At 43.5% G+C, this 15,706-nt stretch overlaps 1 protein-coding gene across 1 annotated transcript; it reads left to right on the forward strand.

The window, feature by feature from the left end:
• Positions 1-494: 494 nt before the first annotated feature.
• LOC137312906 (probable G-protein coupled receptor 139) lies at positions 495-13,839 on the forward strand. Its single transcript, XM_067979280.1, has 2 exons — positions 495-609; positions 12,929-13,839. The coding sequence occupies exons 1-2, from the start codon at positions 495-497 to the stop codon at positions 13,837-13,839; spliced, it is 1,026 nt and encodes a 341-aa protein (XP_067835381.1).
• The last annotated feature ends 1,867 nt before the right edge of the window (positions 13,840-15,706 follow it).

The following is a 15,706-nucleotide window of genomic DNA, read 5'->3' on the forward strand; positions in this document are numbered from 1 at the left end:
CATGTGGGAGTTTGTGGAGATCAGAGAGATCCCAGGCAACCACATATGTGGTAAGTGTCCACAGTTCAAGGCGATTCAGCTCAAAGTTGTTCAGCTGAAGTCCGAGGTGCAGACACTGCAATGCATCCGGAAAGGGTAGAGTTAACTGGACACTTTCATCCAGGAGACATTCACACCCCTTAGATTAGGTTGTAGTTTAGATTCGTTCAGTGGTCAAAAACAGGAGGTTGTGATTGCGAGTCAGGCTGTTATGGGGACCCTGGATGTAATGTTGGAGGAGCCACAGCATTTGACCTTGTCCTACAGGTACAAGGCACTTGCTACCTTTAAGGTTGAAAGCAAAGATTGCAGGTAGGATGGGCAAAGATACCACGGCACTGTGGCACAGGAGGCCATTCAAGTCGGGGGAGTAAATGAATGTTGTAGTGGTCGGGGATATTATATTCAGGGGGATAGACACAGTTCTCTGCAGCCGCGACCGAGATTCCCGTGGGATGCGTTGCCAACCGTTTGCCAAGGTTATGGATATCTACTCGCGGCTGGAGAATAACTTGGGGCATGAGGGGGAGGATTCATTTGCCGTGGTCCATGTAGGAGCCAACGACACAGGTAGAAAGAAGAATGAGGTTCTGCTGAGGCAATTTGAGGAGTTAGGGTTTGAATTAACAAACAGAATCTCAAAGGTGATAATCTCTGTAATACTACCTGAGCCACGTGCAGATTGGAATAGGGACAAACAGGTCAAAGAGTTAAATGCGTGGCTCAAAGAGTGATGTGGGAGACAAGGGTTTCAATTCATTGAACATTGGCAACTGTACGATCGAAAGAGGGAGCTGTTCCATTAACGCATCAAAAAATAAGTTCAAAGTTTAGGAAATGATAAAAAGTTAAAATTAAAGGCTCTTTATCTGAATGCACGGAGCTTCTTAATAAGAGAGACGAATTAGTTGCAAAAATAGAGATAACATGGTTTGACCTAATCGCCATTGGAGAAACATGATTCAAGGTGACCAAGGTTCGGAATGAAATATTCCATGGAACTTGACGTTCCGAAAGCAGAGCAGCAAATGAAGGGGTGTCGATCTGATAATAAAGGATGACATGAGGACAGTGGAGAGAATGGATCTTGGTTCAGAAGAACAGGAAGTAGAATCAGTTTGGGTGGAAGAAAGATTTAACAAGGAGTAGAAAACACTGGTGGGAGGAGGAGGATTCGAGTCCAGGAGCAGGGATGTCTTACTGCTGTTATACATGGAGTTGGTGAGACCACATCTGGAGTATTGTGTGCAGTTTTGGTCTCCTTATCTGAGGACGGATGTCCTTGCCATGGAGGGAGTGCAACGAAGGTTTACCAGACTGATTCCTGGGATGGCAGGACTGACGTATGAGGAGAGATTGGGTCGACTAGGCCTATATTCACTAGAGTTTAGAATAATGAGAGGTGATATCATCGAAACATATGAAATTCTAACAGAACTAGACAGACTAGATGTAGGGAGGATGTTCCCGATGGCTGGGGAGTCCAGAACCAGGGGTCACAGTCTCAGTATACGGGGTATGCCACTTAGAACCGGGATGACGTGAAATTGCTTCACTCAGAGTGTGGTGAACCTGTGGAATTCTCTACCACAGAAGGCAGTGGAGACTAAGTTATTAGATGTATTCAAGAAGGAGATCGGTATATTTCTTCATGCTAAAGGGATCACGGGATATGGGGAAAATGCGGGAGCAGGGTACTGAGTTAGACGATCAGCCATGATCATTTTGAATGGCGGAGCAGGCCCGAAGGGCCGAATGGCCTACTCTTGCTCCTATTTTCTATGTTTCTATGTTTGTGTTTCGATGGATAGAGGATTGCTTAACGGACAGAAAACAGAGTGCAGAGATGAACGGGATATTTACAGGTTGGCAGGCTGTAACTGGTGGGGTGTCGAAAGGTCGGTGTTTGGGCCTCAGCTATTTACAATCTCTATTAATGACTCAGATGAAGGGGCCGAGTGTAATGTATCCAAGTCTGCTGATGATGCAAAGCTAGTTGGGAATGTAAGCTGTGAGGAGAATACAAAAAGTCTGCAATGGGATATACACCGGTTAAGTGAGTGGGAAAGAAGGTGTTAGAAGGAGTACAATGGAGGGAAATGTGAGGATACTCACTTTGGTAGGAAGAATAGAAAAACAGATTATTTTTTAAATGATGAGAATTTATTAGATGTTGGTGTTCACAGAGATTTGGATGTCCTCGTACAAGGAACTCGAAAATAAACATGTTGGTCCAGCAAACAATAAGCATGTTGGCCTTTATTGCAAGGGGGTTGGATTACAAGAGTAAGGAAATCTTACTGAAGTTGTGCAGGGCTTTAGTGAGACTTCACCTGGAGCAATGTGTACAGTTTTGGTCTCCATAGCTGAGGAAGGATATTCTTGAAGGCGGTGCCAGAATTTTCACTTCATTGATTCCTGCGATGAGAGATGTTCCGCTGAGGAGAGATTGAGTTGAATGGGGCTGTACTCTCTGTAGATTAGAAGCATGAGAGGTGATCTCATTGAAACACATAATATTCTGAGGGCGCTTGACAGGGTAGATGCTGAGAAGTTGATTCTCCTGGCTAGACAGCCTAGAACTAGGGGGCATACTTACAGAATAAGCGGACGGCCATTTATGACTGAAATGAGGAGGAATTTCTTCATTCAGAGGGCAGTGGATCTTTGGAATTCTCTCCCCGAGTAAATCAATAAAAACTGCTCAAGTTGATCAGTGGAGAGGACTGAACTGGATCTTTCATCTACATCTTTGCATCTCAGGCAATTCAGGCGGCCATGTGTGTACACATTGATTGGTATGGGGTGCTCGCACTGAGACCGAGGACAATCCATTACATTGAATATGCCACCGAACTTTCTGACCATCCATTACGACCGCCTCATATTTATCAATATTCTTACCAGTTTCAAAATAATTACACGACGTTTCACTGTGAGGTAAGCAGCTGAAAGTTCGACAACTACAGCTCCGTAATTGAGCAAGTTTTAAAGTAATCTTGGCTGGCCTGAGTTCGGGTTTCACCTTGTCCACGGCACGGACATTCTGCGATTCAACTGGCTTGGTGATCAGTTAGATACCCTCCCACCGGGTGGCGCTATTCCACCGACGCTCCGCTCACAGAACTTGTCGGTTGAGCAGAGAAGGATATTAGGCGGGAAACGCGCTGCAAAATTATGGCAGGTGGAGATTAATGTGGGCAAGTGTGAGGTCATCCATGTTGGAACTAAGAAAGATAAATCGGGGGATATTCTAAATGGTGAGCAACTCGGAAAAGTAGAGGAGCACTTTCCTTTTATATATCCTCTCTGACTTGTGCCTCAATACTGGAGTTTACATATGCTGCAACACCATCGCCCTCTCTCTTGACACGGTCTACTCTAAACAATTTATACCCTACCAGATAGGTATACCATTGATTGGAATCATTCCACCATGTCTCTGTAATGAAACTAATGTCCAATCTATGAACCGCTGCAATACCTTCCAGATCACCCATCTTAGTTATCAGACTTCTTCTATTAATGCAAGCGCAGCTTTTTTAGCTTTCTGATTTTTGTCTTTCCCATTTACTTTATCAATAATTTTAGTTTGTTGACCTCCCACTATTGGAATTAGACTCATTAAGCTTTGATTTGTGTTTTCACTGGTACACATAAAAGTTGCTCCAATTTAACTGGTGTTCTCTTACACTGACCGCAAACACCCCCGCATCCAGGTTAAACCCTCCCCCATCATTCCAGCTATCTTGCCTGCCAACACCTCTCACCCCAACCACCTCCCACCACCGTTGTACAGGTAGAGGCCATCCGGTTTGTAAAGGCTCCCCCTATTGCAAAAGACCACAAGACCATAAGACCATAAGAGATAGGATCAGGAGTAGGCCATTCGTCCCCTCGACCATGCTCCGCCATTATATCAGATCATGGCTGATCTGATTTTTACCTCAACTCCACTTTCCTGCCTATTGTCCATATCCTTTGAATCCCTTGCTGATCAAAAATTTGTCTCACTCAGCCTTGAATAGGTTCAATGACTCGGCCTTCACAGCTTTTTGGGGTAAAAAATTCCAAAGATTCACGACCCTCGGGGAGAAGAAATCACTGCTCATTTCCGTCTTAAACGGGCGACCCCTTATTCTGAGACTATGCCCCCTAGTTTTAGATTCCCCCATGAGGGGTAACATCCTCTCAGCATCTACCCTTTCGAGTCCCCTCAGAAACTTGTAGGTTTCAATAAGATCTCCTCTCATTCTTCTAAACCCTAATGAGTTCACACCCCACCTGTTCAATCTTTCCTCATAGGACAACCCTTCCATATCCCGAATCAACCGAGTGAACCTTCTCTGAACTGCCTCCAATGTAAGTATGTCCTTCCTTAAATAAGGGCACCAGAACTGTTCGCACTACTCCAGGTGTTATCTCACCAGCACCCTGTACAGTTGTAGCATGATCTCCCTGCTTTTACACTCCATCCCCCTCGAAATAAAGGCCAATATTCCGTTTGCCTTCCGGATTACCTGCTGCACGTGTATGTTGATTTTTTCTGTTTCATGGGCGAGGACACACAGAACCCTCTGTAGCGCAGCATTTTGTAGGATTTCTCCATTCAAATAATATTTTGCTATTTGACTTTTCCTCCCAAAGTGGATGACTTCACGTTTTCCGACATTATATTCCATCTGCCAATTTTTTGCCCATTCACTTAACCTGTCAATATCCCTTTGCAGACACTTTGTGTTCTCATCGCAACTTGATTTTCCACCTATCTTTGTATCATCAGCAAATTTCCCTACAAGACACTCTGTTCCTTCATCCAAGTCATTGATATATTTTGCAAATAGTTAAGGCCCCAGCACTGAGCCCTGCGGCACCCCAAAAGGTACAGATTGACATTTTCAAAATGACCCTTTTGATCCCGACTCTTTGTTTTCTGTTAGTTAGCCAATCCTCTATCGATGCCAATATATTACCTCCAACACCATGAGCTCTTATCTTGTGCAGCAATCTTTTATATCGCACCTTATCGAATGCCTTTTGGAAATCCAAATACACTGCATCCATTGCTTGCCCTTTATCCACCCTGCCCGTTACTTCCTCTAGGAACTCTAATAAATTTGTCAGGCACGATTTCCCCTTCATAAAACCATGTTGACTCTTCTTGATTGTATTATGAGTCTCCAAAAGTCCTGCTACTACTTCCTCAATTATGGATTCTAGCATTTTCTCAATTGCAGATGTAAGGCTAACTGGTCTTTCGTTACCATTTTCTTTCTCACTTCCTTCTTGAATAGGGGTGTTACGTTTGCGGTTTTCCAATCCGCTGGGACCTTTCCAGAATCTCCTGAATTCTGGAAGATTACAACCAATGCATCCACTATCTCTGTAGCCACTTCCTTTAACATCCTCGGATACAAGCCATCAAGTCTAGCGGACTTGTCAGCCTTTAGACCAATTAGTTTAGGTAATACTTCTTCTCTAGTGATAGTGATTGTTTTCAGTTCCTCCCTCTCCTTTGCCCCTTGATTTTCAACTACTATTGTTATAATATTAGTATCTTCTACTGTGAAAACAGATCCAACATTTCTGTTCAATTCCTCTGCCATTTGCTTGTTTTCCATTATTTCTTCGCCAGTCTCATCCTCGAAGGGACCAATGTTTGCTTTAGCTACCCTCTTCCTTTTTATTTACTTGTGGAAGCTTTTACTGTCAGTTTTTATGTCTTGATAGTTTACTCTCATAATTTATTTTCTCCCTCTTTATTATTCCTTTAGTCATCCTTTGCTGGTTTTTAAAGTTTTCCCAATCTTCTGGCTTACCAGTAATCTTTGACATGCTGTATGCTTTTTCTTTTAAACTGATACCATCTATAACTTCCTTCATTAGCCTTGGTTGGTTCACCATTTTTGTGGAGTCTTTCGTCCTAACAGGGATATATTTTTGTTGCGAGTCACAAAGTATCTTTTTTAAATGTTTGCCACTGCTTTTCCACCATCCTACCATCAAATCTATTTAACCAATCCACTTCAGCCAATTCCGCCCTCATTCCTTTATAATTGCCCTTCTTTAAGTTCAATACAATAGTTTCAGACATAGGAACATCGGAACATCGGAACACGAGTAGTCCATTCAGCCCCTCGTGCCTGCTCCGCCATTTGATAAGATCATGGCTGATCTGTGATCGAACACCATATACCTGCCTTTGGCCCATATCCCTAAATACATTTGTTTGACAAAAAGCTATCTATATCAGATTTAAATTTAGCAATTGAGATAGTATCAATTGCCGTTTTCGAAAGTGAGTTCCAAACTTCTACAAGACTTTCTGTGCAGAAATGTTTTCTAATCTCGCTCCTGAAAGGTCTGACTCTAATTTATAGACAGTGCTCCCGACTCCTAAAATCCCCAACCAGCGGAAATAGTTTCTCTCTATCCACCCTATCCGTTCCCCTTAATATCTTATAAACTTCGATCAGATCACCCCTTAACCTTTGAAACTCTGGAGAATACAACCCAAATTTGTGTCATCCCTCCTCGTAACTTAACCCTTGAAGTCCGGGTATCATTCTAGTAAACCTACGCTGCACTCCCTCCAAGGCCAATATGTCCTACCGAAGGTGCGGTTCCAGAACTGCTCACAGTACTCCAGATGCGGTCTAACCAGGGTTTTTTTTATAGCTGCAGCATAACTTCTGCCCCCTTGTACTCTAGTCCTCTAGATATAAAGGCCAACATTCCATTTGGCTTCTTGATTATTTTCTGCACCTGTTCATGTCACTTCAATGATCTATGTCCCTGAACCCCGAAGTCCCTTTGGACATCCACTGTTTTTTTCACTTTTTACCATTTAGAAAGTACCCTGTTCTATCCTTTTTTGATTCAAAGTGGATGACCTCGCATTTGTCTGCACTGAATTCCATTTGCCACAGTTTTGCCCATTCACCTAATCTATCAATATCACTTTGTAATTTTATGTTTTCATCTACACTGATTACAATGCCACCAATCTTTGTGTCATCGGCAAATTTAGATATGAGACTTTCTATGCCTTCATCTCAGTCGTTAATAAATATTGTGAATAATTAAGGCCACAAGGCAGATGCCTGCGGGACTCCACTTGTCATAATGTCACTCTCTAGTGTTTTTATTTTCTTCATTATTGTTGCTTTACTTATGTTAATTTTATCGAGTTCCTGTCCCCGATTCAATATCAGTTTTCTTGGGATTTCCGGCAGGCTATCCTCTTTTTCAACTGTGAATATCGACGCAAAGTAATTGTTCAACATGCCCGCCATTTCCCCATTGTCAATGACAATATCCCCACTTTCAGTTTTCAAGGGGCCAACACTGCTCCTGACCACCCTCTTATTCCTAATATAACTATTAACGTTCTTCGTCTTGCTTTTGATATGCCTTGCAAGTTTCATGTCATACTTTCTTTTTGCAGCCCTTACTATCTGCTTTGTGACCCTTTGTTGATCTTGGTATCTGTCCCATTCGCCAGGATCTGTACCATTTTATGTCTTTTTGTATGAACTTTCCTTATGCCTTATACTGTCCCTTACCTCTTTTGTTGTCCATGGCTGGTTTTTTTTGGCAAGTAGAGTTCTTTCACCTCAGGCGTATAAACCAATTCTGTATCACGTTAAATGTTTCTTTAAACATTTCCCACTGATCATCAGACGTTTTACCCATGAACAGATTTGCCCAGTTTACTGTGAAAAGTCTCTGTCTCATCCGATTGAAGTCGGCCTTGCCCAAGTCAAGAATCTGAGCAGCTGACTCACTTTTTCCCTTTCAAACACTACATTGAACTCGATCATGTCATGATCACTATTGGATAGATGTTCACGCACAGTTAAGCCGTTAACTAAATCTGGTTCATTACTCATTACTAAATCGAGTATGGCTTGCCCCCTTGTTGCCTTTAGGACATACTGCTGTTGAAAACTATCCCGGACACTCTCAAGAAATTCACTACCTTTCTGACAGTTGCTAGTCTGCTTTTCCCAATCTATGTGAAGGTTGAAGTCCCCCATTAAGACCACTATGCCTTTCTTACACGCTTGTCGAATCTCTGCATTTATACAATCTAGCACTTCAGAGCTGCTGCCAGGGCCCCTGTGTACAACTGCAACTATAGTCTTTGATCCTATCCTATTTCTCCATTCAACCCATAAGGTCTATGTTGGCTGCTTACCTGTCGTTATATCCACCTTTATAATTGAAGTGATTTCATCTCTAATCATTAAGGCTACTCCTCCCCATCATCCATTTACCCTATCTCTCATGTAGACCTTATAACCTGGTATAATTAGTCCCAATCCTGACCATCCTGCAGCCAAGTCTCAGTAATATCTATCATGTCATACCCTCCAATTTGAATTTGAACCTGTAGTTCATTTAATTTATTCCTTATACTCCGTGCATTTGTAAATAGAACTCTTAGTTGGGCCACACACCCTAGCCTGACCTTCAGCTTTGCTGCCTTACGCCTTCTAGTTCTTATTTTATCTGTCGTGCCACAAGTACACTTTCTTTCTGCTGCTCTACGCTTTTCCCTTTCACTTGTTCTTGAACAACTGTTTGTACTATTTGTATTGTAAATTTCCCCTGGATCTTCCCCTCTCTTGCTGCTCTCAACTTTATTCCCTTCTGACTCCCCGCTCAGGTTCCCATCCCCCTGCCACTCGAGTTTAAACCTTCCCCAACAGCACCACAAACACCCCCGCGAGGATATTGGTCCCGTTCCTGCTTGGGTTCATCCGTCCCGTTTGTACAGGTCCCAACTTCGCCAGAACCGGACCAAATGCCCCATGAATCTAAATGCCTCCCTCCTACACCATCCCTGCAGCCACGCATTCATCCTGTCTATTCTCCTGTTCCTATACTCACTAGCACGTGGCACTGGTAGTAATCCTGAGATCGTTCCCTTTGAAGTCCTGCTTTTAATTTATCTCCTAACTCATTAAATTCACCTTGCAGAACCTCATCCCTTTATTTACCTATGTCGTTCGTACCAATATGGACCACGACTATTGGCTGTTCACCCTCCCCCTCCAGAATGCCCTGCAGCCGCTCCGTGACATCCTTGACCCGAGACCCAGGGAGGCAACATACCTTCCTGGAATCACGTTTCCGGCCGCAGAAACGCCTCTCTGTTGCCCTTACAATTGAATCCCCTATCACTATAGCCCTGCCACACTTCTTCCTCCCCTCCTGTGCAGCAGAGCCACCCGTGGTGCCCCGAACTTGGCTCTTGCTGCTTTCCCCTGATAAGCCATCTCCCCCAACAGTATCCAAAGCAGAATATCTATTTGAGAGGGAGATGGCCCCAGAGGACTGCTGCTCTACCTGCCAAGTCCTTTTACTCTGCCTGGTGGTCATCCATTGCCTTTCTGCCTGTGAAATCTTTAACTGCGGTGTGACCACCTCACTGTACGTGCTATCCACGATAGTTTCAGCATCGCGGATGCTCTACAGTGAACCCACCCGCAGCTCCAGCTCCGAAATACGGTTAGCCAGTAGCTGCAGCTGGACACACTTCCTGCACACATGGTCGCCAGGGACACTGGTAGTGTCCATGACTTCCCACATAGTGCAGGTGGAGCATATCACGAGTGCGAGCTGTGCTGCCATGACTTGCCTTAGACTCTCAGACTCTCCTTCCGCTTTCGGTCTCTCCTTTTATACTGTGCTCACCTCTCGGACTCTCCTGTCTCACCTGTGACGTTGCACAGTTCCTTTCTCTTGTTGCAGGTCTGTTGCTGCTTTTATTCCCTAATCTCAGTCTTCAACGCTCAGGTCCACTGCCGCTCTGTGGAAAAAGTTAGGAAAAGCAAGGCAAAGCAGCACCTCCTTCCCCCACTTCACCGAACTCCCACACTCACAAAACGCTCAGCAAGCCACTCTGTCCTGCCGCACTCCTTGCTGTCGCACTGACATGCCCCTGTATTTCTACAGTTTGTGACTCAGATGAGTCAGCCCTGCCCCACCTTCAGGTACCAGTTTAATCTAGCTAACCAATTTACTTACTACAGCAGCTCTCTCTGCTGAAGCCTGACAGAAACTTAAAAATGTACAATTTAAAATTGAACTTAACCAGTTGAAAGCAAGACCCAAGATCCTCGCTCTCAAACTGGATGTGAAATTCTATCATGTTGTGATCACTGCTTCCCAAGGGATCTTTCACTTTGAGATCGTTAATTAATCCTGTTTCGTTAGCCATTGCCAGATCTAAAATGGTCTGCTCCCTGATTGGTACCCCGACGTATTGGTCTAAGAACCAGTCGCGAATACACTCTGTCAACTGCTGCTCAGGGCTATTTTGCCAATTTGATTTGTCCAATCTATGTGAAACATGAAATCGCCCATGATTTTTGCATTACATTTTTTTAGAAGCCCCCCTTAGTTCCTGATTAGTATTGTGCCCTGCAGTGTAGCTACTGTTAGCGGGCCTATATACTACTCACACCAGCGATTTCTTTCCCTTGTAATTTCTTACCTCCACCCAAATTGTTTCGAAACCTTGATCTTCTGAGCGAAGATCATTTCTCAATATTATACCAAATTCATCCTTTATTAACAGAGCCTGCCCACCACCTTTACCTTTTTTCCTATCCTTCCTAAATGTTAAATAACCCTGAATATTTAGCTCCCAAACTTGGTCACCTTGCAACCACGTCGCTGTAATGGCCACGAGATCATACCCATTTGTTTCTATTTGTGCCGTCAATTCTTCGATCTTATTACGAATGCTGCATGCATTCAGATAAAGAAACTTTAAATTTGTCTTTTTTACCATTCTTTCCTACCCAGGCCCCATTTGCTAGTGCACTCTTATGTTTGTACGCTCTGTCCCTTCCTGACACACTCTGTTTATCTTTACCCCCATCGCTTTCCTGTACTACTTCCTTGTCTTTTCTTTTTATTAATCTAAACTTCATCCCACCTGAGCCCTCCGCCACTCTATTTAGTTTAAAGCCTTCTCTACCGCCCTTGTTATTCGGTTTGCCAGAACATTGGTCCCAGCTTGGTTCAGGTGAAGCCCGTCCTAACGGAACAGCTCCCTCTTTCCCCAGTATTGGTGCCAGTGCTCCAGGAACCTAAACCCACTTCTCCCACACCAATCTTTGAGCCACGCATTCTTCTCTCTGATCTGATTTACTCTGTGCCAATTTGTTCCTGGCTCATGTCATAATCCAGAGATTATCACCTTTGTAGTTCTGCTTTATAATTCAGTCTACAGCTGCTCAAACTCCCTCAGCAGAACCTCTTTCTTAGTCCAACCTATGTCGTTGGAGTGCCACTGTTTGAGGAAACGAAAGCCTGAGTCCCGACACCAGAGCCTTCGCCACGCGTTGGTGCCGAATTACCCTGTGTTTCTCTTCACTAGCACGTGGCTCAAATTTGTCCAAGTGCTCAGTCACTCTGTCCCTATTAACAGATTCTGGTAATTTTCCCACAACTGACTTTGGAGCGGCAGGTATATCGTTGTCTAGTTTCTATCTCCCACCCTTCTCAAATATTGGAGAGTCCATTGTAATTTTCCAATCCAACAGCACAATTAATGAATAATGAGATTTTGAAGACTATTTACGAAAACAGCTGCAATTTCCTCAATTACTTCATTCCAGACCATGGAGACAAATTCTTCATAACGATTTTTTGTCGGGGCGATATTACAGATGGATTCAATTCAGAGGTATGAATGTCCCAGACAATCTTTCTGAAGTTGAATCTCGGCAGGTACTTTGTTACCCTTGGTGGAACTCCAGCCTCTATTGTCACTTTCACTGGTCTGTTCTGCGATCCGTGGACCTGGTAGAACGAGAGACTCTATTATCAATTGCACTGGTCTGTACTGTAATCCGGGGACCGGGTTGAACTGCAGCCTCTGTTGTCACTTGCACTGGTCTATTATTCGATCTCGGGATCGCTGCCATCACTTCCATTTGAGGTCGGATTGTGTCCCTTGTTGCATCCTGTACTTGGAAGGTACATTTGTTTTTTAGGCATAATCGAACAAGATAAAGTTGTCCGTTGCTGCTCATTTCTAACCCTTTGCCCCTTGCGGACATTGTTGGAGTTTCCCCAGATGGTGTTGGACTGTGGAAGTTGTCGATGACAGACATGGGTTTTGCAGCGATGGAAAGTCTGTTGACCATGTGAACGGTTCAGCTGGGGTTTGTGAAACGAAATTGCTGCAACTTGGTCGAGTTCAAACCTGCCAAGGTCCCTTGTATGATGATGTTTGACAGCAGAATTTTGATGCAATCTGTTGTCACGACCTCCAGTCTGAGAATAAAATCTGACAACTCCGAACTATTTCCGACCACCACCTGGTCCACTCCCCTCTCCTGCTCACGGGTCCAAACCCAGCCAGTTGAGATCACCCTTCGGGGTCCCCATTTTGCATTGACCGCATTTTGAGCTGGCTTCATTTTCACTGCTCCGCACTGAATAATTTTCTCCCAATTTATAGTTGTCAATTTATTACTTACTTGCAATCTATATTCTTACGTTTTCTTTCCATTATGTCATTTGCCCTTCTGACTTACAACTGATTGTAATTATTTATAACATATTATCTCGCTTTGTTTTGGCTAATGTTCATCAATGGAATTAAAAATCCTTGGTGCTGCGCCGGGTTTACACTGCTCCTCTGGCGAACTTACGGCGTCAGAGAGGGTGCAGTTCCGAGTAAATTCACAGAGAATATCTTCGATTCATTCCTTCCTCTTTACTGGGAATGTTTATTTGTTATTATTTACTCAGCACTCTCATATACTCTCATAAGATGTATGTTTCACACAAAATACTGTGAAATTGGCTCTTTTGCTGTAACCTGTTGTGTGATTCACTGTTTCTGTTTCTTTCCCTTTCACAGCTAACGTGATGACGATTGTGATCCTGTCCCGAGGAAAGTGCGGTCTCTCGAAATGTGTCACTCGCTACCTGGTGGCCATGGCAGCGGCGGATCTATTGGTCATTATCAATGACGTAATATTGTTTCGGATTAATGAGTATTATTTCCCGACTAACTTCCTGTTCCTCACCCCTGTGTGCTCTTTCCAAACTGCCCTTAACCATGCTGTCTCAGACATTTCTGTCTGGTTAACAGTCGCTTTCACTTTTGATCGTTTTATAACCATTTGTTGCCAGAAGCTGAGGACTAAATATTGCACCGAGAAAACTGCAGCCGTGGTTATAGGAACTTTGTGCCCGCTGTTCTGTTCAAAAAACATCCCCTGGTACTTTGCATTTGAACCATACATTATATTGGAGAACGTACCCTGGGGCTGTATTGTAAAACCAGACTGTTATACTTCAGCTGCATGGGTCGCATTTACATGGATTCACCGCTGTTTGACTCCACTGCTCCCAATATTCCTGATATTGCTGCTCAATTCTCTGACTGTAGGAAACATTTTGGTGGCCAGTAGAGTCCGCAGGAGGCTCAGGGGCAGCAAGAGTGATGCGAATCACAATGATCCGGAGATGGAGAACCGAAGAAAATCCATCATCTTACTGTTTGCTATTTCCGGCAATTTCATACTGCTATGGATGACATATGTTTTATTTTTCCTATCAGTGCGAATTACAAACCGTTATTGTCGCACACGTTTCAATGACCCGATGTTTATCGCAGATCAAACCAGCTACATGCTCCTGCTTTTGAGCTGCTGCACAAACACGTGTATTTATGCAGTGACCCAGACTAAATTCAGAGAGGAGCTGAAGAATGGGGTGAAATATCCTCTCAAATTAATAATTAAATTAGTTAAACGAGGACAATAGCGGCAGAATTCCCGGCATTGGAACTTTATTCCGTCTCATATCCCACCCTGTGCTCCTCGATGGGTTTAGCGGGTCCCAGCAGGTTGGCTCTCCTTCCCGACGCTTCCCAAACCCAACACTGGGAAATATGTGATAAAGACCGCATGTTCTATACATTGTAACATCGGAACAGGAGCAGGTCATTCAGTCCCTCGAGCCTGTTCCGCCATTCAATGAGATCAGGGCTGATCTGTATCCTAACTCCACTTACCCGCCTTCGCTCCATATCCCTTAGTACTCATTGCTGCCAAAATCTATCGATCTCAGGTTTAAAGTTATTGATTAAGCGAGTAACTATTGCTTTTTGGGCGAGATATTTCCACACTTCCACCACCCCTTTCCGAACTTCTCTACTGAATGACCTGACTCTGATTCTAAGGTTATGCCCCCTGGTCATAGACTCCTCCACCAGCGAACAATATTTATCTCGATCTACTACATCAATTCCTTTCAAAATCGGAAAAAACCTCAATCAAAACACCACTTAACCTTCTGCGCCTGCGTGAGATCACAAAGACGATCTGCCAACATCGCGCCTGTGGGAGAGTCTCAGTTACCCCTTCCTGTCTCAAAGCTCTGATGATGCTTTACTCTGTAAGCACACACTCCCTTTATTAAATGCTCCGAATAACGCTTGGTGCGTTCCTTTCCGTTGATCACTTATCTTTTTTTTGTCGCCAAGCAAATCCTTTGCATTCTGTTCTTTTCATAAATCACATTTTGTTCCACTTTGTTACTCAGTAACATTGACCATTTTAACATGTTATTAGCTCAGACCTCTCTGTTTATTCACGAATTTCTTGGCTTGCAATACCCAATTGTTTCCAATTTGGAAAATTGTACCTCACTCATGTCTTATTTGACTTTTGCCAATCTGTGTGCACATTTATCTCCTGAAAATACCACCCCAGATTTTAAAACCCTTTCTTTTATCTCATGTTGTGACAACCTCCCTGTTTACCCCTGGAACCTCTGTCAGTGATGTGACCCATTCGGCCTTTAACCTGTTCTTTATCGATCTGGTATTCAGCCTGCCCCACAGCTGGTCCCGTTGAATTTGCCTTCATTCCAGCCGATTCAATTGGGCCAGTTCCACTTTCAGGCGGGTCATTTCCTGTTCAGTATCATAATCTTCAAAAACCCCTTTCTTTATAAATACAGGTGGGATCATTTGGTATTACAGGTTACTTTAACCAGCAAATCTCCGCGGTGTGTTTCTCCCAATCCGCCATCTATTGCCCTGTTCTCCCGTTCGCTCAATTTAACATTTGTTCCTTTATACTGTCAGCCTTGACTAAGCGGTTGAATTCTCGATTCTGAGCCAGACGGTCATTGTATCGAACCGTAATCCAGAGATTCGAGCATATAATCGAGGCTGACACTTCAGTGCAGCACTGCGGGTGTGCTGCATTGTCGGAACTGCAAACGGAGGAGGAGTATTGTGTCAACATTTGGAGCGATGCGGTTCGCTTCTGTGTCCTGCATGAGATAATTGGAAATGCCACTTGGATTCCTGCTTCTGGTTAGAATATTAATGCATATTGAGAACTGAAATTAATGGAACAGTAAACTGCATAAAATGCAACATTGGCATGCAATAATTACAGGTAATTGTGTTTAAAATGCACTCGTGTAAATATTAAGATGATGAATATAAGTGCAGTGCAGTTGTAAAGATAACTAGTCTGTAAAAAATTGTTTTGAAGATTGAGTTTTCTCCATTTTTGTGGAAATACACAAATTTCAGCTCACTGAAAGGAAATCTTTCCAAATAACATCACAATAACATGAATACAATGGGCTTTGACTTCTAATAGTCTAATATCAT

This window comes from Heptranchias perlo, unplaced genomic scaffold (genome assembly GCF_035084215.1).
Source record: "Heptranchias perlo isolate sHepPer1 unplaced genomic scaffold, sHepPer1.hap1 HAP1_SCAFFOLD_44, whole genome shotgun sequence".
NCBI lineage: Eukaryota > Metazoa > Chordata > Chondrichthyes > Hexanchiformes > Hexanchidae > Heptranchias > Heptranchias perlo.

Excerpts from the sequence above, each read along its gene's own strand:
- LOC137312906 (XM_067979280.1), top strand. The coding sequence starts at position 495 with ATGCGTTGCCAACCGTTTGCCAAGGTTATGGATATCTACTCGCGGCTG. Across the intron at positions 610-12,928 it reads TGTAGGAGCCAACGACACAG|CTAACGTGATGACGATTGTG; the intron begins GTAGAAAGAAGA and ends TCCCTTTCACAG.